Source organism: Phaenicophaeus curvirostris, chromosome 2, assembly GCF_032191515.1.
Source record: "Phaenicophaeus curvirostris isolate KB17595 chromosome 2, BPBGC_Pcur_1.0, whole genome shotgun sequence".
NCBI lineage: Eukaryota > Metazoa > Chordata > Aves > Cuculiformes > Cuculidae > Phaenicophaeus > Phaenicophaeus curvirostris.
Window position 1 is genome coordinate 53,365,259 of NC_091393.1, and position 25,677 is coordinate 53,390,935.

The 25,677-nt window shown below is 35.8% G+C and overlaps 2 protein-coding genes across 2 annotated transcripts; one reads left to right on the forward strand and one right to left on the reverse strand.

The window, feature by feature from the left end:
• Window positions 1-251: 251 nt before the first annotated feature.
• TFB1M (transcription factor B1, mitochondrial) lies at window positions 252-25,618 on the forward strand. The gene is made up of 7 exons (XM_069852110.1): window positions 252-436; window positions 1,977-2,128; window positions 4,930-5,038; window positions 6,667-6,818; window positions 11,984-12,103; window positions 22,098-22,225; window positions 24,920-25,618. The coding sequence occupies exons 1-7, from the start codon at window positions 304-306 to the stop codon at window positions 25,176-25,178; spliced, it is 1,053 nt and encodes a 350-aa protein (XP_069708211.1). The 5' UTR covers window positions 252-303; the 3' UTR covers window positions 25,179-25,618.
• On the reverse strand, window positions 14,717-18,212 carry CLDN20 (claudin 20). The gene is made up of 2 exons (XM_069850983.1): window positions 17,911-18,212; window positions 14,717-16,031 (listed from the first exon to the last, which is right to left on the reverse strand). Exon 2 carries the CDS (start codon window positions 15,937-15,939, stop codon window positions 15,280-15,282), a length of 660 nt encoding a protein of 219 aa, XP_069707084.1. The 5' UTR covers window positions 15,940-16,031; window positions 17,911-18,212; the 3' UTR covers window positions 14,717-15,279.
• Window positions 25,619-25,677: the final 59 nt, after the last annotated feature.

Genomic DNA, 25,677 nt, shown 5'->3' on the forward strand with positions numbered 1-25,677 from the left:
TAAATCTATTCTTAAAGCAATGGCATTGAACGTGTGTGAGAGGGTTTTGTTTTGCCTGATGGTTTGGCAAAGCTGCAATACAAGGCTATTTCCCAAAGCCCACAAATACTTCCTGAGCATAGTCACTGCACGCAATAGTGCACATAATACTGATATTTAAAATTTAGAACTTATATGATGATGGGTAAATCATGTCTTGATCTATAGATATACTATATATATTAAGTATATTAGAATCTATTGCATGTGCTAGAGTCATCTTTTCAATGTTTCTCTAGGAGGAAGGAACAACAGTTTTGTCTTATGGGTGCTCCAGGAAAGGTGGCAGCTTTCCATCTGCCTCCCCTGCCAACTATTGGAGAGATCATTAAACTCTTTCGCCTTAAAGCACAGAAACAACTTTCCCAGAACTTTCTACTGGATTTGCGATTGACAGGTTAAATATTTTATTTTAATATTTTTAGCTACTATAAAACATGTATCGTGGTTTTCTTTGTAATCCAGATTCTAGCTGAGAGATGATGTTTGCATGATGGCATCTGTCAAAGTCATGATAACTAAATGGTAAACGTTTAAAGACTTTTTTAAAAGGAGTTTTAGCTTAGACTAGTTTATTTTACTTGTAAATTTCAAGAAAATGTGTTTCTTTATAAATTATAGAGTAATTTTTAGGTAGAAGCTATATTCCTATATAAAACTTGAGCTGTTTATTGAAATGCAAAAATCCAAGCCTTAGTAGTACTTCTACCCTTATAGTTTATAAGTTTGATTCAAAAATGAGTAATTTTTTCACATTATTACGTATCATAGAAAGTACTGTAACTCACTGTGCCATTTAATTTACTATATACTGTGGTTTGGATGGTCACTTGTCTCAATTTGTCAGAAATATTGTAGCTTTTTTGAGCCAGCTACATTGTCCAAACAATTCTGTTTTCTCCATCTTCATGTCAGCGGTGAGTGACAAAGCTGGCAGTGTTCAATCAGTGGTGAGTTTCTTTACTATCCTAGTCAGGGCTGGGTTTTGCTGTAGTAAATGCAGCTCAGCTTCATGTAGCTGATTATTTCATTACATTTGAAGATTCTGGTTGATAAAGGTTTAGGATATGAGCATGAACCTCAGTTTTGCGTCCTGAATACCTGGACTCTTACCCTGGAATAAAAATACCTCCATGCATTTAGTAAAACCTTACAACTAGACAAGTCTTTAGAGACTTCTTGTTTTTATTGCATACTTAAGAAGTTGTGGAGTGAGCAGGATATTGTCTCTCAGCATTCCTCCCTCCATGCTTCCTCAGGATCTCTTTGTTTCATTAGTTACATTTCTAATCCTTACTTTAATCCTTTGTCAATCCTTACTGTTTTCCTTCTTGGCTGTAGTGCCTTCCAATGTTGTATCCTTCCATTTATATACACGTATTCTTTCCTTATCTTCCAACTGCCCCACTTTCTATAACTACCAGTTGCCTGTATTCCAACTTTTACATTGCTCTGGTTCCTCCCTCAAAAAATCGTTCTGTACATATTGTAATCTTTGTAGCGCTTCACAGTATCTTTTTTTCTTCTTAAATTTCCTTGAAACAGAAGTACTGTAGTGAAATACATTTATAAGGATAAGTTGTGAGATTTCAGGATGCTGAACTCAACGGCTTACTTGTAGGAGGAAGATAGTACTGCTAATTTACAGATGATAAATAGTCCTTTTATTTTTGATTCTGTGTTGAGGAACAATGTATGTTAAAGCCATTCAACTTTAAATAGTCTTTTTTTAAATGATTGACTGTGTCATGTAGTATGAAGCAAATCTGAATTCTGTGCAGTCTAGCAGGCGTGTGATCCTCTAACTGGGATGTGTCACTGTTTGTGTCTGTTCTGAGATAAGCACATTTGTGCTTCAACAATAAACAATGAGTTTATCTTAGTAAGCTGGATCTTCTTCGAGAATAAAGGCTTAGTACTGTCTTTGTGTGTTGCAGACAAGATAGTGAAACAAGCTGGCGATCTGAAAAATGCCCATGTTTGCGAAGTAGGCCCTGGGCCAGGAGGAATTACCAGATCCATTCTCAGTGCTGGTGTTCAACAACTCCTTTTAGTTGAAAAAGATGCTCGATTTATTCCAGGATTGCAGGTACCATCTGGAGAGTAGTTTGTGTAAATGTATTGAATAAGAACACTTTAAGAAAATTGAAAGGTTCGATGTGTTGTGTTGAGATCTTGGCACTGAAATTAGGGTTTCTTCTTTGGCTTAAATCAGAGCTATCATTGGCTCAAAGGTGAAAATGCAGAGTTTAGCAACTGCTAAAGGTGTGCCTGGGTTTTTTTTCAGGTTGAGATGTTTCAGCTGCTTTAAAGGTCTGTCTGTGCAGGTGAAATGATAGTTTGAAGGCTGAATGTTATTTTTCATTTTAATCCTAATAATTGTGCTTTAAAGCATATGAAATATTGAATGCATCTATGCAGCTAATATAGTTCAATGGGGATTAACAGCTACACTACAACAGATTTCTCTGAATAAAAGTGTACTTTTCAAGGTCTATTATAAGCTGTTAGAATTAAATTACCTTTACTATTCAAGTGAATTAGCAACAGTCATTATTTTTGATTAGGAACCTTCTCTCAGTAGAAATAAATGCCTGAATGAGATTATTGAATAGAAAGATGCTGTAACTCAGTAACAGTGGATGTGAATGAACAAGAAATATGTTGCATGCATTAGTGTTAAATTTGGTGGTGTTTTTTCTTCCAAATAAGATGGTACATAACAGAATGAATTTTTCTTTTGTGATAATGTGAGTTGTAATATCTGTTTTTTTCTGGTTTCCCATTAAAAGCTCTATCAAAACCAAATGCTTATAAAAGGGTTGAGGTCTGAATAACATAAAATGTCAGAAAATAAAATAAGAATTGGGGACTATTAGTTAAAAATGTCTGTTTAGATACTTCTAATCTCACTAGTGTAAAGTGTTCTGCATTTTTTCATTAACTGTTTTTCTGTCACAAGACTGAATTTAGGATCCTTTTTACTGCAATATTGAAATATAGTGAAGAACATGTGTAGAGAGTAACAGTTTACACAAGCTGAGGTTCTGTCTCGCTCTTAAAAAATCATGATCTCCCTATGCTGTATGCCCTAATAGTTGTTAGGCTAGAAAGATTTATGAGGAGAAAATACAGAATTCTTTTAGGAGCATCATTTTCATTTTTTCTTTGTGGCCTAAGAACAAGAGGATCTGTAATGATGGAGAATCACTTTGCTCATGTGCTCAGTGCACGAGAGCTCCTGGAACCATGTTTGCTTTGCACATTGGCCATAAAATGGAGAAAGTTTCAGTGGGTTTCTGAGTTTTTATTTCAAAGAAGAAAGATACAATTATGGTTTTCTGCTCACCAATTAAATGCAGTTCTCAATTATGTTAAGTGTGGTATTCAAAAACCCTCAAACTCCTTGACATGAAAGCCATTATTAAAAAATATATGTTAATAACCCATTATTGTGTAGGCATCTGTCTGCTTACTCTTATGGTATTTTCTGACTTTATTGATCTTGCATCCTGTTTCAGCATTTATAAACAGCTTCAAAGAAAGGTTTGACAAATTGTGGCAGATTAGTGAATTTGTATGCAATATAATTGCTAGTGTAATGCTAAAAATCTGTTAAGTGGCATGGAGTTGAGGTTAGATTTATTTTTTCTATTTGGAAATAATTGCACTTCAAACATGTAGGAACACTTAGACTTTTTTTAGTACTCTACACAAAATATAGCTGTTTTGATGACAAAACAAACCTTTACTTAAATTCATGCAAACATTTTGTGAACAGTATGAGAAAGCAGCATTTGCCTTTGGCTCAGAGACCTGTGAAAGCTGTTTCTGCCACGTAGCATGCTAACATAATTCAGATTGAAAATGAAATTAACAATGGTGACCAGTTCATTTCAATAGTTAAGCCACAAGCACTCATATGGTTATTGATTTGGATTTATCTGCAAAAGCTAAATTGTTCTTTAAGCCATTTGTCATTATTCTGACTTAGGAACAATAAATATTGCTAAGTATCATCTTCATAGAAGTTGACTTTGCTTTTGAATTATGCTATTTTTTGCATAGTTTCATACTATAAGAGGAAAGATGACTACATCACTAAAAAAAAGTAACTGTTTTGATTGTGTGAACTGATACCAGAAATGAAGGAATCGGTCATCAAAGTACAAATAGTTCTGAATTGCATTTCAGCATCATTATGTACTAGATAAGCTGCAGAAGCGGGGTAGAGAGGATGACAACTGAGTGGATTTTGTAACGTCTAACAAGATACAAATTTTTGAGATTTCTTCTCTACTGCTAGATATTCGTTCCCTCATTTTTGGGAATTCTTTGGTTTCTAATGATGTGAGTTCAGACTACTACGGGCAGTATTAAAATACTCTTCTCCCTCTTTTTTACTTTAAAGGAAAAATGACTGAATATTTCTGCAGCCTTCTATCACATACGGCTAATAGTGGATAGTAGACACTATAGGTGAAACAGAATAAACAGTGTGAGCCTTGTTCCCATAGGTAATGGATCTAAAAACTTTTCAAAACCTGCTACTTGCATTATTACTTAAATCGGGTGGGGTCCTGTTTTTGGCCAGGATTTGTTAATTGTCCTTGTTGAAGAGACTCTTGGCAACCTTTTCAAGTTTAATTTCCCTATTAAGAATTCCACAGCTGTGAATAGTAAGTGTTTACAGAATCCCACATTAAATTTTTTCCTTAGTGCTTGCTTTTTGAAGGTGAATACTTAGTGTGCTCAGATTTTACTGCTATTGTGCTTTTTTTGTATATTGAATATAATTATATAGCAATGGTTTCATTCCTGCTGTGGTTGAAGCTGGAAATCCATTTGGTTAATACTCACTGTGAATTCTGCTTACTTGCTTACAAACAGATGCTCTCTGAAGCAGCTCCAGGAAAAGTGCACATTGTTCATGGAGATATTCTGACATATAAGGTGGAGAAGGCTTTTCCAAAGCACTTAAAAAAGAACTGGGCGGACGGTTAGTATTTGGGTTTGAGGTTTTTTTTGTTTTTAAAGCTTCTGAGTTAGTCTTAACTGTGGTGATATACTTGGAGTTAACTCAGTGCAGGGGCTACTCTCTTCTGGTATGTTTTGAAGGTAAAGAGAGGCAAGCTAACTTTCTTCCTTTCTAGAAGGAAAACAAGAATTGTCCCACTTCTAAGACAAAACAGTGGAATTTGTGTGACACTCACCTTAGTCAACATTATTAAGGAGCTTTGCATTTATGGTGTCTTGTCTGTACAGAAATGACTCTTGGAAACTATAAAAGCAAGTCAAATAGTATACTCTCTTCCCAGCTTCTTCCTCTTTTTGAAGAAGCCAGAAGCCACCAAAAATTTAATTTTCTTGTTGCTTTGGCTAGATAGCTTTGGCAAAAGTAGAATCTAATCAGAGATTTATTTATTTTTTTCTGATCTGAGGTTCTTGTAGGACTCAATTTCACCTTGCTTTTAAAGCATGTAATAGTATTAGATAAATCAGAGATAACCTCCCAGGCCTCTTGTCCAAATTTCTTAATTTAAGATAGAGTCACTCTCTGTAATGCCTGAAGAACAGTAAACTGCTTTCTGACTTAGGACATAAAAGACCCTGCTACATTATGCTAATTTTGAAAAATTTCTTACCGTATTTATCTCATAGCAAAAGGTAGGTGCTTCACAAAAGAAAACCACAAGCAAATGCATGTATGAAGGTATAGAGCAGTTTTTAAAAATGGACCTTTCTTGAACATACATATAAGTCATTGCTATCTTTGGAACTAACTAATTAAAAGTACGATGCACTTTTGCTGTATTATTGCTGTATGAAAATCTAAAAGGCTGATGGATTTCAGAAGAACCTTTAGCCATCTCTGGTATACGTGTAATATCACAAATATGCTAGAAATATCACAGGCTGAAAAGTGCATAATAAGTGTGCCAGAAAACCAGCTTGAGTTTTATATTACCATTCATCTTATCATGCTGTGATAAGAAACAATGACATACTTTTGTCTGCTGCTCTTGCTTAAGCAAAAGGGTCCCTGCTAATGAAATGCCTGCTTTATATTGTACAGCACATATGTACTGAACAATACATATCACTCCTTATGGCTAACTCTTGTACTTGCCCTTAGACCTTTTGATTTTCAAGGAGTCTATATGGAAGATGAGCTCAGTCCAGTTTGAGCTAGGTGATTGCTTTGGGGATTGTGAAGACTCCTGCTCCCCTGGGAGCAACATGTTGGGCAGAAAGTTAAGTGTACCTAATATCCATAGTATAAAATCATGGAGACACTATTGTAGTTTTGCTGGTTTACAGTTTTGCTATTCTAGAGTAGCTCGGCTGAAATCTGCTTATCAGCTGAAAGCTACTGATTCATTCAAATGTAAATGAGAACCAAACCTAACCTCTTTTTCCAACTAATTGCTGAGAATAGTAACGGTTTTGTCAGCGTAAGACAAGTATAAATGGAAAGGCATAATTTTGGCATGGCATGATAAAAATTGTTTTCCTATTTTAAGTCTAGGTTGTTATGAATGTATCTTTCTTAGATACCTGCTCATTCGTGGCTAAATCTTACCCAAAACTTTTTATCGTTGTTTTTCTTCTATCAAATGTTAACAGAGCCACCAGACATACATATCATTGGGAATCTGCCCTTCAGTGTTTCAACCCCTTTAATAATCAAATGGCTTGAAAATGTTTCAAAAAAGGATGGACCTTTTATTTATGGCAGGACACAAATGACGTTGACTTTTCAGAAGGAAGTCGCAGAGGTAAGGTGTTACTGTTTACCCTAAATTCTAAAGATGCTAAATTGATCAATAAACCTTTTGTTTAGAAGTACAAAACCAATCTTAGTTGCCTTTAAAAAGAGAGGAAACGGTTTAATTTTTAGTTTGTATGGCTGTAAATTATGAAGTTTAATGCTGAGTTGATGTCTACCCTGATCCTTTCGTAGCACTTAAATATCATTTGTAAAATATATCTTCTGGAAGGATGTATTTCCTTGAGGTATTTAATCTGTGCTTTTCTGAAGTCTGATTTCCTCGACATGAATAGATTCCACAGCACTGTTCCGATTTTAAATATCTTTCTTCTCTTACAGTCATTCATGCGCCATTCCATCAGTCTATTTTACCTCATCTCAGGAAATTACTCACAGTTATTTCCTTTGCCATATTAATTCGAAGTAATCTTTAAAAAAGATACCTTCCTTGACATAAGGAAAAATGGAAGGCTAGCATTATTTCCAGTTGTGATAAAACACAGGGACTGTTCTGTCAAGAGTTGATATCAGAATTATTAATGGATTGCTGCCAGTCTTGTGTATATAAAAAAGCATCATTTGGGTCCTGTCACAGTAAGTCCACGAGCAAATTAATATTTTGCTTTGTCTCAATAGTTAGATTCTCAGAGAAGGCAAAACTATCTGCTCTGTAGCAATGTTAATTCTACATTAGCTGATACTAGCTTGACTTACTCCACAGTCCTTTCAGAATTAACAGTTTGTTTCTGTTACCATTGCATGAAATATATTATAAAGGCTGGAAGACTTTTTGCGTTGTATGTGTGAAAAGCAGTATATCTTCTTACCAATATCTCAGTATAGCTTCTTAACAGCATCTCACCTTCTTTTTTAAAAAAGAAAAGAAGGACTTGCATGTCAGTCTGAAAACTGAGTTTTCATCTGATCGCTCCCGTGTTTCTAAGTACCTGGATTTCTGTGTCCAATCTAAATGTGTGTGTTGTTTTAATTTTAACCTTTCAAAGTAAAAATTATAATAGAAAAGTTTGTTGTGGTTTTTTTCAGTAAGTAAATGGTTAGTAATTATATATGCAAGTGGCATGTCTGCTGTCATTTAGGGTCATAGAAAACGATATTGTGTTACCATTACTTTAGCCCTGCAATCAAGATTTAAGACAAGTTTTGGAGTATTTCCAGTAGGTGGCTCTAGAGAACATTAGGGGCAAACATTTAAGTTCTGAGCTCGTGTGGTTTCAGGCATTAAAAAATCTAGATCGGTTTTCCAAAAGTACTTCGTGTCATTTGAGATTATACCTTGTTGCAAAATATGCCTAATGAACCTTTATATAAAATGCAGTGATGATGACTAAGATGCAAAATTTTGTGACAGCAATGAAAAAATAGCCTAGCACTGAGTGAGAACATAAATGTGCTCTAGTTTATGTAGCTGTAACTAGCTGCATACACCATTGGTGACATGCCACATTATGGTGTTTCTGCATCCAGTGTAGCTCAATGAGATGCAAAATATCATGCGCTTTTAAGTTCCTTATACTTAAAAAGCTGAGAAGTCAGAAACACTAGGAAATTGATTGATACATTGCTCAAAGTCATGCAGTGAATCAGCGTTAATTGTTGAGTTTACATTCTTAATTCTTGTTCCTGTATCTTTTTAAACACAGAACTTCCATTGAAGACAAAATTGTTCATAGTTTCAGGTTTGCATTTCCATAGTTGTTACAATAACATGAAAAACTCATTTGACAGAGACTATCTTGCTTTGTGATTAGGAGGAAGGACAGTAATCAAAATCCGTGCCTTTGTACCTGCCCTCTGAAGTTAACCATTGTAGTTTAGCATATACACGCATATTCAGTACCAACAAATAGAGAACAGTGTAAGGCTGATAACAATTGTGTTGCTACTGATATTTTATGTATCTGGGCATTTATATTCTTGAAAGAATAATGTCTTATACTCAAAAGTTAGCTGTCTTTGCTAGATAGATATTTCTAAACTAAGAGCGTAAGTATCAAAGACAGTCTCAGTGTTTATGCCATTGGCTCAGCAGAAAGCTAAGGTGCTGCCATGGAATGGAGCCATGTGCTCCATCAATAAGGATAGCTTGATATTAATAGTAAGAAAACAAAGCAACATGCTGTGTTATTTGTGGTCAAGCTATTTTTTTGCTAGTGTAACAGGTTGAAAATACCTTTACCTTTCTTGCTGGTGGTACTTCCCAGCTTTTCTGTTTCATTGTAGCACAGCGGTGTTGGCTTGAGTTATGTCAGTACAGAGGTGCTACAGATTGCTCTGTTCTGATATGATTTGATTAAAAGTGTTGATGAGAACCAACAGTTACATAATGTACTGAATTCTGAGGCTTGTTAAGGAGGATAAGGCCAGATATCCATAGAAGTAAAAATTGCACTCTTAAGTGTTGAGCAGATAATTTAGTTTCTCTGTAGCTCATAAATTTGATACTTACTTTGTCTATAAGAATTTTTACCTTGCCCCAGATTCCTCAGTGTTTCACCTCAAATCTGCCACCTGAGCCAGCTACTTCCTGGCCACCTTCCATTAAAATGAGTCATATTTCAGTTAAGATAGGTCTTTGCCAATCTCTAATTTTAAGTAAAACTGGGCAGAGAGAGTAGATTGCCTCAACTGCTCTGCCAACACGATCTGCAGGCTGGGAGGTGGGGTGCTAAACCGTTACATATCTAAAAGACAGGCATGTTAGAAGAGTAGAATACTTAATCATTTTGTATTTAACACTGCTGTCTATTTAGAATGCTAGGCAAAAGGCGTTTATAATAAAGTGAAAAATAATTCAGATTTTTGAGAAGCAAACAGAAGAAAAACTACCATTATATTTTCATAACTGATATAGGTTAGGTATAAACTCTTATGTTCTAAACAACAGTTGTTTTGCAGAAAGTAGCTTGTGGACTAAAATGTTTTTAATATTCATTTATATGGTCAACTTTGCAGTCTAACCCTTCATGTAGGTTAATTCCTATGAAAGATTTTTCAGATTCATTAATAATGGGGTTTTAATATGTGTTTATGAGAAGCACAGTTGTATAGTTTAGCTTACTGACGGACAAAATGAGTAGTTGTTTCTGAGGTAGTCACTGAAAGTGGTTGATAGTGAGCAGCATTAGAAGGGATGCCAAGTACCACCTTAATCATATTCCAGGTTAGGCTTCAGAACCTTTGTTTTGCTTCCTGCCTTGCTAAAATTTTAGTAGTGGATGTATAAATGTTACCTGGTTAGCTGATGGTTTACTTAGTGCAATTGCAGATGCTGTCTATATTTTAAAAGCAGGAACAAAGAGAATTTTGAGAACTGACAGGGAAAAATCCCTACAAAATAGGCCAGGTTAACAGAAGTATGGGGGCTAAGTTTTAACATAGAACAAATTTTTTAGCAGGGCCTCTTATGATAGGACAAGTGATAATGTTTTCAAACTAAAATAGAGTAGATTTAGACTAGATATAAGGAGGACATTTTTTATAATGAGGATGGTGAAACACTGGAACAGGTTAACCAGAAAGGTAGTAGAAGCCTCATCCCTGGAAACACTGAAGGTCAGGTTGGACAGTGCTCTGAGCAGCCTGATCTAGCTGAAGATGTCCCGACTCGCTCCAAGGGGATTGGACTAGATGACTTTTAAGCATCCCTGCCAACCCAAACCATTCAATGATTCTATACTACGAGTATACTCTCATTATTTTTGTGTTCCTTGAGCAGTGCCATGCACAGGTATATTTCTGCTGATGTGGTTGAAGTAGTTTAGGATGTTACTGCCCAGAGGTGGATGTTGTCAGTTATCCCTTCTATAGCTAATAAGCAGGAACTAACTGCCTGAGACTGTTTAGACTGTTTTTGTGGGAAATAGACTGGCTTGTTTGAATTGGCATTGGAAGGACTGCAAGCATTGTCATTGAGTCTGTTTCATTTCCACTGCTGAGGTTGAGGAAGTGCATATCTGATTGCATTGTTAGGCATTGCAGCCTGTTTTAGGTTTGTTTTTTTTCAGAGAATAATAATGGTGGTGGATAATGTTTTTTTAATAGGATTCCTCTGAAACAATAACAAATATAGTGTTAAATGCTGATTTAAGCAAAAGAAATGACTGTCCTTTCTTTCTGAAAAGTCTTTGAAAAGTATTGTATTTGCTCCATGCTGATACTTAAACTGCCTTCCTGGAGAGTTGTTAAAAACCCTCACAACTTCAGTCATAGGTTTGATTTTTTTTCAGGGATTGTTTTAATAGATACGGCAACGTTTCGTGAGTAGGCTTTTCGTCTGAAGTTAAGTAATGTAAAGACGTTACCAGATACTGCAAATCGGTTTTCATCTTTTATTTTTTATTAAAGTAGTGGTAAATAAGAATCAGAATCTTCAAAATTGTGTTTCTGCTTACTTAGTGTAATGTCTGTTACCATTTGAGACTTGTTTTACTAGGTGGCTTTTTACATTTAAATCTTCTTTGTCCTAGCAAAACACACAGAACATGTTTCTTGCCAGACCGTGAAAGTGTAGAAAACCTCTGTCCAGGCTACTTTTTTGATAATCTTTGTAAGAAATTTCTTGGGAATGTCAGACAATTAGTAAATTGAACTTACAGTATCAAATGCACTTACTGTTAGATATTCTAAGTTTATGTAAGGTAGATCCAGCTTCCTTGCCTATATTATAAGTGTAGACCAGTTAATAATGAAGAAATGTTGGCTTCTATCTGATTTTCAGTTTTTGGAGCTTTGTTTCATCTTGAAAGAGAAAAATAGTAATATTTGATAGAGAAACAGTGGAAAGAAAGAGTGTGGAATACTAGTGCGAGCTTTTGTTTGTGTTGAATCCAACAGTCGGAATAGTTTTAGTTTTCTCTTTTGCCCATGCAAAATCCTTTTGGCATTCATTAAATTCTGGACTGTTGAAGGAGCTCATTTTCATGTGTATGTGATCGCAGGACTGAGGTTGTAAATTAGCATGATATCTTAGTGAAATGCTGCTACATTGGAGAAAAAAATCTACATGAGCTGAGCATAAAGTTTGATACAAGTTCTTAACAACTGTTGGGGTTTTTTTTATTATTTTATCTTTGCATCGATTATACTGAAAGTTAAGCTTTAATTACTGGTCAATTCCATATCACCGATTTACATGTTTTGTTTCTTCAATAGAGGCTTACAGCTAATCCAGGAAGCAAGCAACGTAGCAGACTGTCCATCATGTCTCAGCATCTCTGCACTGTTGAAAACTGTTTTGTAATTCCAGGTCAAGCCTTTGTTCCAAAGCCAAAGGTAAGTTTTGATGTATTTCTTTGTTGTTTTTTTTTTTTTAATTTTTCAGTCAAGCAATATATGTGATTTTGAGTAAGGAACACAACCCCATACATCTCCATACTATGAAGTGGAGTGATGTGATATTCCTGCAAACAAAGCACACTTGATTGGAAAAGATGCTTTTCTTTTTAGTTCCTCAGAACTTGGCTTTGACCTTCAAATCTATCTGCAAGATCCGCATATTTCTTTGTGTGGTTCTGGAGAGGGAGATTAGTCTGCTAGGATTGTAGCATGATTGGAAAGCCTGTTGTTTTACAGGTTGTGTTTATAAACAGGTCTGGAATTGTGCCTAGAAAATTTGATGGGTCTTTTGAAAGACCTTGATAAATAAAAGCTTTTTATTTGTCATCATTGTCAAAGATATCTAATTTTACCATCTTTATGTTTCACCCTACTCATCTTTAGCATATTTTACTTCCTCCTGTTCACTGTAGCACTTTGTCACCTACATCCCACTGCCTGTTTAAAAAAGTAACAATCTTCTGTGCTGGAGTGAGTAGAGGATATCAGTCACTTTGCTGTCCTCTTAACTACTGCCACTGGTTTTTATTAATAGCCATTATAATTACAGAAATCAAGAACTAATAAATAAACTGAACTTGTGCAGGCTGTGTCTCAGAATTGGGAAGGTATAACTCATATTCCTGTTTTCCTGTACTGAAAATGCCATAGTTGACTCAGAGAGAGGTAACACATGGAGTTGTGACAAATCTCATACTAGAAACAAATCTAACAATTGGTACTGTGTTGAATAAAAAAGGCAGCATAAGCAAAGGCAAGCATATTTTATTTAATATGTTTCTTTGATTTAAAACTAATATTGCTTATATGGCACAAGCAGAAAGTAATTTTTTAGACAGGCATGTCACCTGTTTTCTCTGTATTTTGTTTCCTTCAAACTTCTGTTGTAGGATGATCATCTGTTTTGTCTTTGTTCTTTTAGCCATAGACTGACCTGTGGTTTTAAATATTACCATTTCTGATAGAATCTTTGTTTTCTTGGAAAGCTCTTGCAGCATATTGTGAGTGAAATGTTTGGTGATTGATGTTTGTTTCATAGGTATACAGAGAAGTTCTTGGAAGCAAAATTTGCTGCTTTTGTAACCAATGAATACTTCATTTTGCTCATAGTATGCAATTACTACCTTTTTCTTATGACTCCCTGTAAAAACACCTTTGGTTCTTATTTTACAAATGTTAGTTTTGATTCACATACCCAGCAATGATCACATCTTAGTGCCATGTCTGACCCCTTACTGAAGGTGGAGATGCATGTCTTTGGGAGTAAGTTGTTCACCTCATTCACTTGATGAGAATTTCAACAATACCTATGACTGTTGAGATGTAAAAGACTCTTGGTTTATTGAATGGAATGGTGCTGCACAGCATTGTGTCAAAGCAAAGAAAATTTGACTTTTTGATCATTGTTAAGACTGCAGTACTGAATAGCTGGTTGATAATACCTTCAGGAGTAGTACAAAACAAGCTTCTTGATGAATACATAGGAAATTAAAAATGGCTACGTAACAGTAGTAATACGAACATGGTATATTTCCATTCTATGTATATTAGAATAAAGACTCTTTACATAGTAGACGCATAAAGCATTTCACTTTCTCAAATGCTGTAACAGAAAATCTTACTTTTTAAAAAAAATAGTACATACAATGTTAAGGCCCCTTCATACTGTTTTAGTGAATTTTGGGCTAATAATATGGGAAATTAAAGTTGTATATAAACATGTATAATAATCAGCAATTGATTTATTTGAAAGGCTCATCCAGCATTATCATATTCCTAAATTTAAAGGCCTGTATCATACGCCCTTTTCATTCCCTTAGCTGTGCTAGTAAATGAACATCAATTTGATTCTCATTTAGGGAAACATTTAGACAGAACATACTCTGCGAATGATGAATACAAATCAAAATCTGTGTTGAAAGAAAAGATTAAAGGATCTAAGGTAATTAAGGAAAATAAGGGGGTTAAGAAAATAAATTCAACTGAAGAAGCTGTCTCTATCACCGTTTGATATTGTATTTTAAAAGACTAGAATACATGGGAGTGGGCCTGAAACAGACCCTACTGGAAAAATTAGAAAGACTTATAAAGTTCTTTTAGAAGGCCAGAAACATAAAAGACAATATTAGCTGTATTATTTGAGCTGTTAAAACTTACTTTGAGCAAGTGTAAGCCAGAATGCTTCCAGATTTTGCTGAAATGATAGATATTTAGTTTGTATCCTGTGTGTTACAGCGTGCATGTGTTTTCATAGTCATGGTTACATTTATATTGTTATAGTGCTCCTCAAATCTGACATTGATTATGTAGTGATAGATTAGTAGCACTTGGGTAATGCCCAGTAGACATTTCCTTAACAATAATAAACGAAGCCAACAACAGGTGGCAGTTTATGATGGGAGAGCCATTTCTGGCAAGATCTGGATGGTACTGCTGATTCTTCGGGATGATTTGCAGCATATACAGTGCAGCTAAGGTCTGGGGCTATGGATTTTGTTGCGGGGGGGGTTTGTTTTGGTTTGGATTGTGTGTGTGCATGTATGTGTGTGTGTGTTTTGGTTGGGTTTGTTGTTTTTTTAAAAAATATAGTTACCAAGGTATTGTATAAATGAAAGGCAGTTGTGTCTGTTACTTGAAAACCATTCAATTTGGCTTCTTGGATAGAGTGGTTGGGTTTGTTTTTTTTCCTGGCATCATAATTAAAATAAAGATAAAAATGTAAAATACACTATAAAACATTACATGTTATTGACAGTGTGATTTGCTAAACAGAAAGCAGTTAGTTTTTAAGCATCCTTGCTGTAACAAGTCATCAGTACACGAATTGTACTGTCAGTTATGTTTTAAAACAATTCCTTTTTCTTCAATATATGTTACTTGGAAAATCAAAAGAAATAGTTGGAAAAATTAGCAAAAAAGGTACTTTTGTAGCACGTTTAAGCATTGTTTCCTACTTTATTCTTTTGGGGATGCTTCTATAAATGACATACCTTGCTTTAAATATATTTGCAACCTAGATGTAAGAAAAGTTAAGTGCTATGTTATACATTCTTTGAAATAATCAAACTACGCTTAGCACAAAAAAAAGCCTCAGTGGATAGAGATAACTGTATTTACACATAGTCCTTCAGGTTGTAGCCTGTATTGCTCTCCTGATCTGTGGATGGGAAGTGGTGCTGCTTTGAAGGGTAAATCCATGCTCCATGCTGCCTTTTAAAACAGGAAGTGCAGAAGATCACACCTGCTATAAGCAGAAACCCTGCTGAAATGAATCCTGTGTAAACCGCTCCTCCTGGTTCATGTTTACTGCTCTCTGGAATGGTCTGGTCCAGAAAATTTGAAATAATTTCTCTTGTGTACCAGGATGTTGGTACTAATCCAAAGATTCCTCCAAGAATGAAGCAGACTCCTCCAGCAAAACAAGCATGACTTTTGCTGTTAGCGTCCCCTCCCAACTTTGTGCATTTCATGCCAACTGTAGTGATGCAGATCCCAAAGGCTGATAGGATACAAGACAGTACCATGGTTGTCCGTGCAGCCTGAATGTAGACAGGGAGAGAAAGAACAGAGTATTTCAGGGTACAGCTAAACATCCCAGTGCTGTACCATGTGCAGTCCATCCAAAGTCCTTGCATCTGTGTTATAGCTGTTATGATGTTTGAACCAACATCTGCATTTACTTTCCAGTTTGGTAGCAAGGTGGCTGTGATGTCTCCAAAAACACCAAACAAAGCCAGAATAAAAGCAAAGAACTGCAGACTTGCTGATGCCATGATGATTAGCTGCTGTAACCTTTTGTCAGCCTGTTTTTCTCCTGTAAATGTGTGTAACTAGTCGGTAGCTTCGTAGCCAAGGCTGTAGCCCTCTGTGTAATAGGGAGGAAGAGGCGGAGGGGAGGAGGAGTGTGAGGGGGAAAGAGAAAGAAATAAGCAAACAAAAAAAGCTTGCATTTAAAATTAGAGCTATCTGAATGAATATCTGAACATGACCCTGCAGCAAATGAGAGCAGCTGAGCAGCTGTACACAAGCTACTTGAACAGAAATGATGGCAAATGGACAGTGTTTTAGAATTGCTTGTAAAAAGGAGCTGCTACCCTTTTATACATGATTGCAAGCCTTCAAGCAAAACTTATTTTACTGGAGTTGGTTTCAGTATACAGATTGCAGGCTTACTACACAAATATACATTGTAAATAGAATATTAGAAGCTTACAAATTAGAAGTCATTGTGAAAAAGACACTGGTAGAAAAAATATTGTACTGTTCAAGCACCTTCTTTAAGTGTGTTGATGGCTCTAGTCAGCTCCTGTTGACTATTTTATAATAATGAACATTGATAATATTCTCTTTTGTTTAAAGTATAGTTAAAGGTAACCCTTCATTTCATTTATTTGAACATTGTCTGCTCTTTTGTTTAATAACTGTTACAAAATGTCATGTTTTTGAATGAGAATAAGATTTAATTTATTTTTGGCAGTATTTTCACAATTAAGTCACATGTGGCTTCTCTAAATCAGTATTTTATCTTCAATCAGTCATTCTCAGTCCTTGATTTAGAAACAGAAGTATTTACAAGTCATAATAGTTAATATAGTCTGCTTTTCTCTAAAATAAAACACTGGTATAGAACTCAGTTGCATAAGTGCATTTTTTTTAATCAGTCACTTACCGATTTGAAGTAACTTGCAGATGTGCTGTGAAGGGGCAGTTTAAAAAAAATCATTTTAAAAACTCCCTGCTTTTCTTCTATAAAGAGTCAAATTTCCTTTGACAGATGAAACATTTTAAGCAGTGTGATAACTATGCACCTGGGAATCAGAACTGTTGCTGTTTCATCGTCTGAACTGTCAGGATGGCAGATGAAGAAAAATGGTTTGGAGGCTCTATGATGAGGACGAGAAGTGGTATCCTGCCTCTTGAATTAGGCTGTATAACTGGCAGGTTTTGGTTTGTATCAGTGATAGAGAAAGGGCAATCCTCAGTCTGGGTTATGCTTTTTAAGACACTCTATCTAAATAGGAGCAATAATATTAAAATTGGTCTTTAGCATTAGAACTTCTGTGAAAAGCCATAATCATCAAGGATAATGTTGAAATAAGTGAAACAAAATGTCCGTAGCATTGTATTTTTATTTCAATTCATTATATGTAAGACAACAAGGTTTTGATCAATATTTTATCAGTCTTTAGTGGCATTATATAACAACTAATCCTCTTATTTGTATATTGTCTTTAGTTCAGTTAATTGTTTCAGGATGTGCTAACTCTGTCCAGCATATATATATATTAAAAATGCTTAAATAGTTAAGGTGAGAATATTAGCAGCTTCTCATTTTAAAAGTCTTATATCGAAAACTGGCCTATTTCCAAATCCCTTCAGTTTGTTCAGGCTGTGAAGAGCTGCTTTGTTAAATATATATCACTTGCTGCATAGGCCCATGGGAAACATGGCTTAACAGAAGACGGCTTTTACAGAAGGAACTGACATGTCTGGATAGCTCAAAACTAATTCAAAAGCATGTTCTGGAACAGCTAATTAGGATACTGAGTTAGCTTTTTTCATTGCTTCCTTTTTAAAATTTCAGCATTTAGAAACATACAAACATAAATGCAATCCACTTCACAGATGGTAGTCATACATTACATTTAATGGGCTGAATGAAATGAAAAGCATAATAAATTCAAGTATAAGCACTGCACATGTAATAAAAAATACAGTTTTGTTCCTGTTTGTGTGGCACTTACTGCTGGATGTGAAGTCTGAGCTGTTTTCTTCACTGTAGATGTCCTGGAATAAAAAGCAGTTTCTCTTGACTGGAACTATCCCTTCTCATATAAAACTGCATTGGCGTGCATTAACAAAATTTCTTGGAATGTTGTTTTTTTCCTCTACAGCAAGTGTATTACTGCTGTTTGTTCCCTCTCTTAGTTCCATCTACCCGAGAATAAAGGACTACTTTGTTTAATGAGTTTTGTTTGACAAACATTCAGTAAGGGAAAGCAAAGAGATTATGGAGAAAAAATGGAGGCCCTTAGTCCTAAATACAAAATTATATCCAGGTTCTATGATGAAATCTGTGAACAGCGAGTAAAAGGAGTAAAATCTTGAGGATACAGAAACTCTTATGGAGGGGCTCAGGTTGGGGGGGTTGAGCAGGGAGGATAGGATTCATTTAAGTTGAATTGAGAGCTAGAGCCAGAGGGTTTTGGGTTTTGTGGGTTGTTGGGGGGGAAAGTGGTGTGTTTTGTTTGGTTTGGGTTTTTTTTTCATCACAGATAATCTTATTAAGAGTTTAAATTTCCTAGGAAAGAACTATGCAATTTATTTTAATTAGTAATTGGAACAGCAGGACACTTCTAAACTAGAGGTTTTGCTTATCTTTTCTTGATAGCCTTAGCCATCTGTAGGTTATCCTATAACTTGTTACCTTTGTATTAGTCTGTATAAAAAGAATGAAGGAATAAAGCTATTGATGAGGCTTATATGGCAACTGCAGCACATGGGGCAGCTGGCCTCAACAAGTTGGCTATGATATCAAGAACCTAGAACTTGATGATTACAGCCATGATAAACCCATAGGTTCTCTGTCTGACTTTTGGTTTCCTGTGGTCCTGTTTGTGAGCCTCGTGTGAATGGAGTTAAGTTATTACAAAGCTGTTCTTACGCAGGAATTAGGTTATTGCTCTTAGAGCAGTGGCATGGTTATTTTCGGCTGGAATTGAACCAAAATGAAACCCTTGCATAGGAACAAGTTTGCTACAAGATACACATACCTGGCGTTAGAGCTAACATTTGTCTGTAGTAGACACATAAATTGCTGGTACTGAACGCTTGGTTGGTGAAAGTATTGGTTTAGAACTGTTTTAGCTGGATATCAATAAGATGTCAAGCAGTCTGTTGTAATGAAGTTGTAATATGGTCTCCTTAGGCTTCAGTTCCCGAGGAGTAAATTACAGCTTGGAAGAGGGTATGTGGGTTTGCTTTTAATGCAGCCCTGTTGCAAGATAAATGTATTGCCCATCATGAGACTTTGATTGTCAACAATTAGTAAAAATTGTCTCATTTAAGCTTATTCTGATTTCATCAGCAAGGCACCAGACTTCTCTCAATTAAATTGTACTCTGTCATGTGTTCCTCCTACCCTACCAGCACATAAACCTTCATTTTATGGATACACTAAAACTGCAAGGAGTGGATAATTGCTGTACTATTGACAGTCCAGGATATATCAGTTAAACAATTTTCGATGTGATTCTTTTGTGAGAATTTAGTATTATTTTGTAAATATTTCTAACATACTTGGTGGGGGGAAAAAGAAGTGTTACTAATAAAATTATCACCAAATTAATTTGTATTTTTAACTGCTCTTGTGTACTCTATTCGCTTTCATAATTCTGCTCTTTATTTTATGCATACTAAAAACACTCGGGAAAAATAGCACGTAGAATTTTGCAGGAGTGGCCAATTACAAGTGAAAAGCTTTCCCCCTGTATCTGTTGCTATAGTAACAAGGCAGCTTTCCTGGGGTTCAAAGAAAACAGTGTCTATAATGGAACAAATGCTGAGAAATGCTGCGTTTTGTTTCAGAAGCAGAAATTATGGCCCACTGGTCTTGAGATTGCAAACTGAGCTGTTGTCTTCTTAGACTGAACACTGCATCTAGATTGTGTTCTCTTTTTTCATTTCCTTTAGAAATTTTTTCTGAAGATGCAGCTCCGAGCTCCCCAAAAGCCCTCATATCTCACAAGCAGTTCTGCAAAACTGAGGTTATTAAGAGATCCCAAACGGTCTCTCTGGTGTTTTTTCCCTAATTTTATTTTATTTCTTGACAAATGTATCTAAACATATATATGCATAAATAAGCCCTTAGTATTTCTGTGCAAGGAGATGGTTGGCCATGTGAAGTATGTATTTAATTGCCCTGTTCAAAAAGATAAACTTTTCTGACTGACAATGGGAACACAAGTTTTTGCTGTATTCCTGTGGTCTTCCTGACAGGAAGCAGTAACATGTGGCAAAGGTAGAAGCGATCAAGATTTGAGAAATTCAGAAACTGCTTTGGAAGATGCATTTTTGCACATTTCACTGCATTCTATATGTCAGGTCTTTTCTCTCACCTAATTTTTAAATAAATTCTTGTGTCTTTACATTTTAGTAATCTAATTTTTTTTTTTCTGTCTTACGAATGTTCTGGAATCTAGCTTTCAAAAAAGGTGAAAAAGCAGAGGAAAAAAGACTATCTATATAAAAGAACAGCAGTGCTAATACTGAAGACTTGCTGTGGGCTTTTTTCTATCAGCACCATTGTTCAGTATTTTCTTTCTGTAGTCAGTATTTTCATTCAGCTTTGTAAGTTCTGTCTACGTGAAAAACTATACATTGTTTGAATTTCTTCATTTCTGTTGAAAGCAATTACAGTATCTTTACTGTTAAAACAGTTGCACTGAGTTGATGTATTTGACAGCTGAGCTGCTCCCACTGAAAATACAACATGGATGGATGGCACCTTTGTGTCAAAAGAATCTGTCCACATCAGAGATTACTACATTTTAATTGATTAAAAAAAAAACAAAACCAAAACCAAAAAAAAAACCATGAAACCACAAACTTAGAGCACTTACGATGTGTGCAGTAGAAAATCCCTCCCCTTCTCATTTTCTGAAGTACACTTTTGCGATGGGTTTTCCTCAAAGAAATGGTACATTAAGACTGTGCTTAAAACAGAAGCTGGTCTTTGATCTGAGTGTATCTTTTTTTTCAGACAGAAGAAGCACATCTTCAGTTTAATATCACATAGATTCTGTTCTGTGAATGTTAATACTGACTTTCAGACCTTTTCAGATGATTGCCCATCATATTAGGAGATCATTTAGTAAGGGACTGAATATTTTTAGAAGTCTGGCACTTAAAAATTTGGTAGCTATTCAGTACCAGTACTTGTACAATTTTTTTTGTGTGAACCTGCATATTTTTTTTTCATGTTTATTGTTGTTAATACCTAATTGGGAGGATGAACTGCTGTATTTGATGTTGTATAGAACTGGATTTTTAGCACAGCCTGCATTTTGTGATGCAGAAGTCTGAATTCCAGGCATTTCTATATAATACACTATCTCTATAATTGCATGACATATTTTGTGGGTTTTATGTGTATGTATCTGTATATCGAAGGAAAGATATTATTTCGCTCTATTTTCAGACACAAGGAAACTGACCCTTCTGTGAACCATGCTGATTTTAGAACTATAAAAGAATAAAACTAGCTTGGAAAAAAAAAAATCTTTGTCAAATAATTCAAGTATAATTTTGGATGAACTGCGATACATAGTGTAAATACAGACTTCTATGTTCACTTAAACTGAATGGAAACGTACTTGTATGTACTATTTCTTTAAACAGACAAGAAATTTTAAATCTTAGTATGTTGAAAAGTAATTCCTTGGCTACCATTTTAGAAACGCCCTAGAGCAAAAGAAAACATATAAGGAATGGGTTTGATTTCTAATTATAATACCAATTTTCTCAAGCTGCCCTTCAGCCTGTATATCGACTATTGTCTAATTCATGTAACATGTCAGAATTGTCTTGTGAAAGGATCTGAAGAAAGAAGTGCTAATTACTTCACAGATTACATTGAAGTTGTTCTAGATGGAGGAAGTGCCATGGGGAAAAAAGTACTAAGTAATAATGGCCTGTGAACTAATTGGAAATATGGAGATAACTAAGACAGACTAGAATTCTGTTGAGCCTTAAAAGTTAAACCACATCTTTACGTTCTAATACTGTGACGTTAGTCATGGCACAGCTATTGTTACCTGTCACAATAATGCCATCTTATGTTCCGCCAGTTTCCTGATGTCTAACTGGTTAACTTAGAAATAATCTCTTGGATGAATATATATACTCAAACTTATCTTTCTTTTCTATATAGGTGGATGTAGCTGTGGTGCATTTCACTCCCTTGGTGACGCCAAAGATACAGCAGCCCTTCGAGCTAGTGGAAAAAGTGGTCCAAAGTGTTTTCCAGTTTAGAAGGAAATACTGCTTCCGCGGAATTCAGTAAGGAATTCTTAAATACTGGTTTTTGCAGATACATCAGCTACTCAGTCAGTTGAGAAAAAACTGTAGCTATGCGTTTGATTTTATTCTTCCCATTTTAAATTTATCATTATAGTTTCTCAGATCTTTTCATTTCTGGAGACGAAAGTATGAGATTAATCTTTTTGCTGTAATTATGTAATAATTATTGTGCATTTTTGTTAGTGCAGTTGAAATTGTTAATATTACTAGGATAAATTGATAGTCTTTCCAATAGTTCTTCTGTCTCAGAAACAGAAAAAAAAGACACCACAAGCCACAAAACCTACAGCATTTGTTGGTTGAGTTAGAAAATGGAAGTCTTAAGTATTCAGAACCAAAGATGGCAGCATGAGGAAGGAGAACGTCGTTTGTGGGAAATTTTGATTATTTGGTGATAGTGATGTCAAAAGGTCAAAGTCTTGTTTCTGTGCTTGACCTTTTATGGAATTCTTAATGACTTTTTAAAAAAAACCCCACGTCTCACTGAGGGAAATTTATTAGATTCTCTAACTGATGGGAGAAACCTGCAGTCTGTTTGCCAAGGATCCTGTTAAATCTCTAGCATAGCTGCATGCCTGACTTGGGTGTGCGGAAAAGCCAGCATTTAGCATTGTAGAACATGTGACAGAGCTGCTGTTATGACTAGAGGCATGCTGCTGAAGCTTGGGCTAGACGGATTTTGCTGAGCAGGGTTTTGGCCCTGATACAGGCCATAATTAAGGCGGATGCCATCCTGCTGTTCTACAGGCCTTACGTATCACTATTTGAAAGCTGACCATAAAATTTTGCCTCTAGTTCACAGTTGGTTTTTTGGGTTTTTGTTTTGCTTGAGGTTGTGAGTGGCATTGATGTCTGGAATACAGACATTTGACCTAAAATTTTATCTCTGTTAAAAGTTTGTGTATGCATTTGGAGTTGGTTAGAAAATGAAGTATCCGAACTCTAGATAGGGGTGAGGTGAGTTTTTTTCTTTTTTGTGGAAGAACAGTTTTGTTCACAGTGTATGTAGAAGGTACACAATATAGTGTATCTCTTATGTAGAATATTTTTTGCCAGTATAAAAAAAAAACCCCAGCTATCGCATGATCTTAAATTGCTAATAACTGCTTTACATTCTTTTGAGGCAAGAAGAGGGAATCTGAACTTCTGGACGTCACGTGTTCCCTAGCAGCTTACCATAGTTTAGCTCTAGTGTACAGCTAAGAAACAATCCTCTTATTCTTTTGCTGACCTGAATAAAAAATAGCAAATGCTGGTATACAAGATGACTATTAAGTTTGTTACAAAGTGTCTCTCTCTTATACTATATGAGAAACAAGGTCATAGAATCAGTTTACATTCTAGGATCTGAGACAGGTACAGAAGATGAAGAAAAATATTGTAGTTTGAATTGCTGTTCATAGATGTTTATAAGGTAATTCATAGTCTGTATATAAAAGATGATTAAACTTTTTGGGGTCAATGTACATCTTTTAACTGTCAAATCAAAGGAGACAATAACTTAAGGAGGGATATCAATATATGGATTGATTCATTTTAACCTTGCTGACCTAGATGCTGAAGTGATGGGGACATTTTTGACCAAGGCCTAGAGTAGCATGTACTTTTAATTACTTTGTTCCCAGAAATTCCATCCTTCTCTTATAATTTCAGAGAATCATAGGATGGTTTGGATTGCAAGGGACCATGAAGGTTATCTAGTGCAAACCCCACCCTGCAGTGAGCAAGGGCATCTTCAACTATATTAGATTGCTTAGAGCCCCATCCAACCTGACCTCAAATGTTTCCAGGGATGGGGCATCTACCACCTCTCTGGCTATCTTTTCCAGTGTTTCATGATCCTCAGTGAAGAATTCTTCCTAGTATTTATTCTAAACTTCTTTTTTAGTTTAAAGCCATTGCACCTTGTCCTGTTGCTACAGGCCCTGCTAAGAAATGTTTCCCCATCTTTCTTATAAGCTCCCTTTAAGTTTTGATAGGCTGCAATAAGGTCTCCTTGGAATCTTCTCCAAGCTGAACCCCAACTCTTTTAGCCTTTCTTCATAAGGGAGGTGTTCCAGGCCTTTGATCATTTTGGTGGCCCTCCTCCAGACCTGCTCCAACAGGTCCATGTCTTTCCTGTGCTGAGGACTCCAGAGCTGGATGCAGCATTCGAGGTGAGGCCTCACCAAGAGCAGAGTAGAGGGGCAGAAGCACCTCCCTTGACCTGCTGACAGCACTTCTTTTGAGGCAGCACAGGATATGATTGGCCTCCTGGATGCAAGAACACGTTGCCTGCTCACGTCCAGCTTCTCATCCACCAGGACCACCAGATCCTTTGCCACGAGGTTGCTCTACATCCTGTAGCCTGGTTTTTACAGTTTCATCTGGTTTTGCTTTCTAAATATGAGAATAATTCCAAGAAGGGTCTGTGACTGCATCCACATCCAAAGCACTTTAATGTTAGCAAACATGAACATACATTCATGTGTTTAATGTACAGTACTTTCCTATGTTGTTATAATTTGCATTTGCAGAACAAGGGCCCTTACATGTTTCCATTTGCTGAGATAATGAGCTATATTAGTAGTATATATTAAGTAAATTCCCAAGAAGACCTTGTTACTCTTAAGGGAAACTGAATCACCTGTCTGAATTATTTCGATTTGTTTGTCTCTTCCTCACACCTTTTAGGACCTTGTTTCCTGAATCTGGACGTTTGAAAAGAACGGAACAACTGATGATGACAGCAAATGTTGATCCAACTCTGCGTCCTTTTCAGCTCTCCATGTCACAGTTTAGAAGTCTGTGTGATACATACAGGAAAATGTGTGATGAAGACCCAAGCCTTTTTGTGTACAATTACAGAGAAGAACTAAGGCAAAAGAAGATGAGGAATTTACCTATAAGTACTAGTCAGCTTGAACAGATTGAAGAGGCCAATCAGCTGTAACAGCTGTAATTGCATCAGACTGACACTTTATTAATTTGTTTTAACTCCTGCTGTTAATTCATTAAAAGGAGCCTTATGTATTCCTACATCTGTGCAGGTATGAAAAATATACTTCTGAGAAAGTGGTAGAAAGAGGCTTTCCCATTTTGTTTACTCCATTCAGCTGTACACAAAAGTGATAATAGCAGTCCAGTTACAAGGTGTCTACAGGTTCCTTTTACTTCAAGGGATGGCTACCAAGAACAAGGTATGTTGGGAGTCATGCAGTTAACTTGGGATACTTCTGAAGTAATTGACTTTTGTATGAACAGAAATGCATTGTTGAAATATAACAAAAAATACATTTCAAACTTCAGCATCTAAGACTGCGTTTGGGGCTTCATGCTTTTTTTTATTCTAGAACATCCTAGTTGCCCAGAGTAATTTAAAAAAAACCAAAAGCCCAAACTGTTGCCCAAACTCAGGTGACTGACTTAAAGGAGGATGAAGTGCACAGATT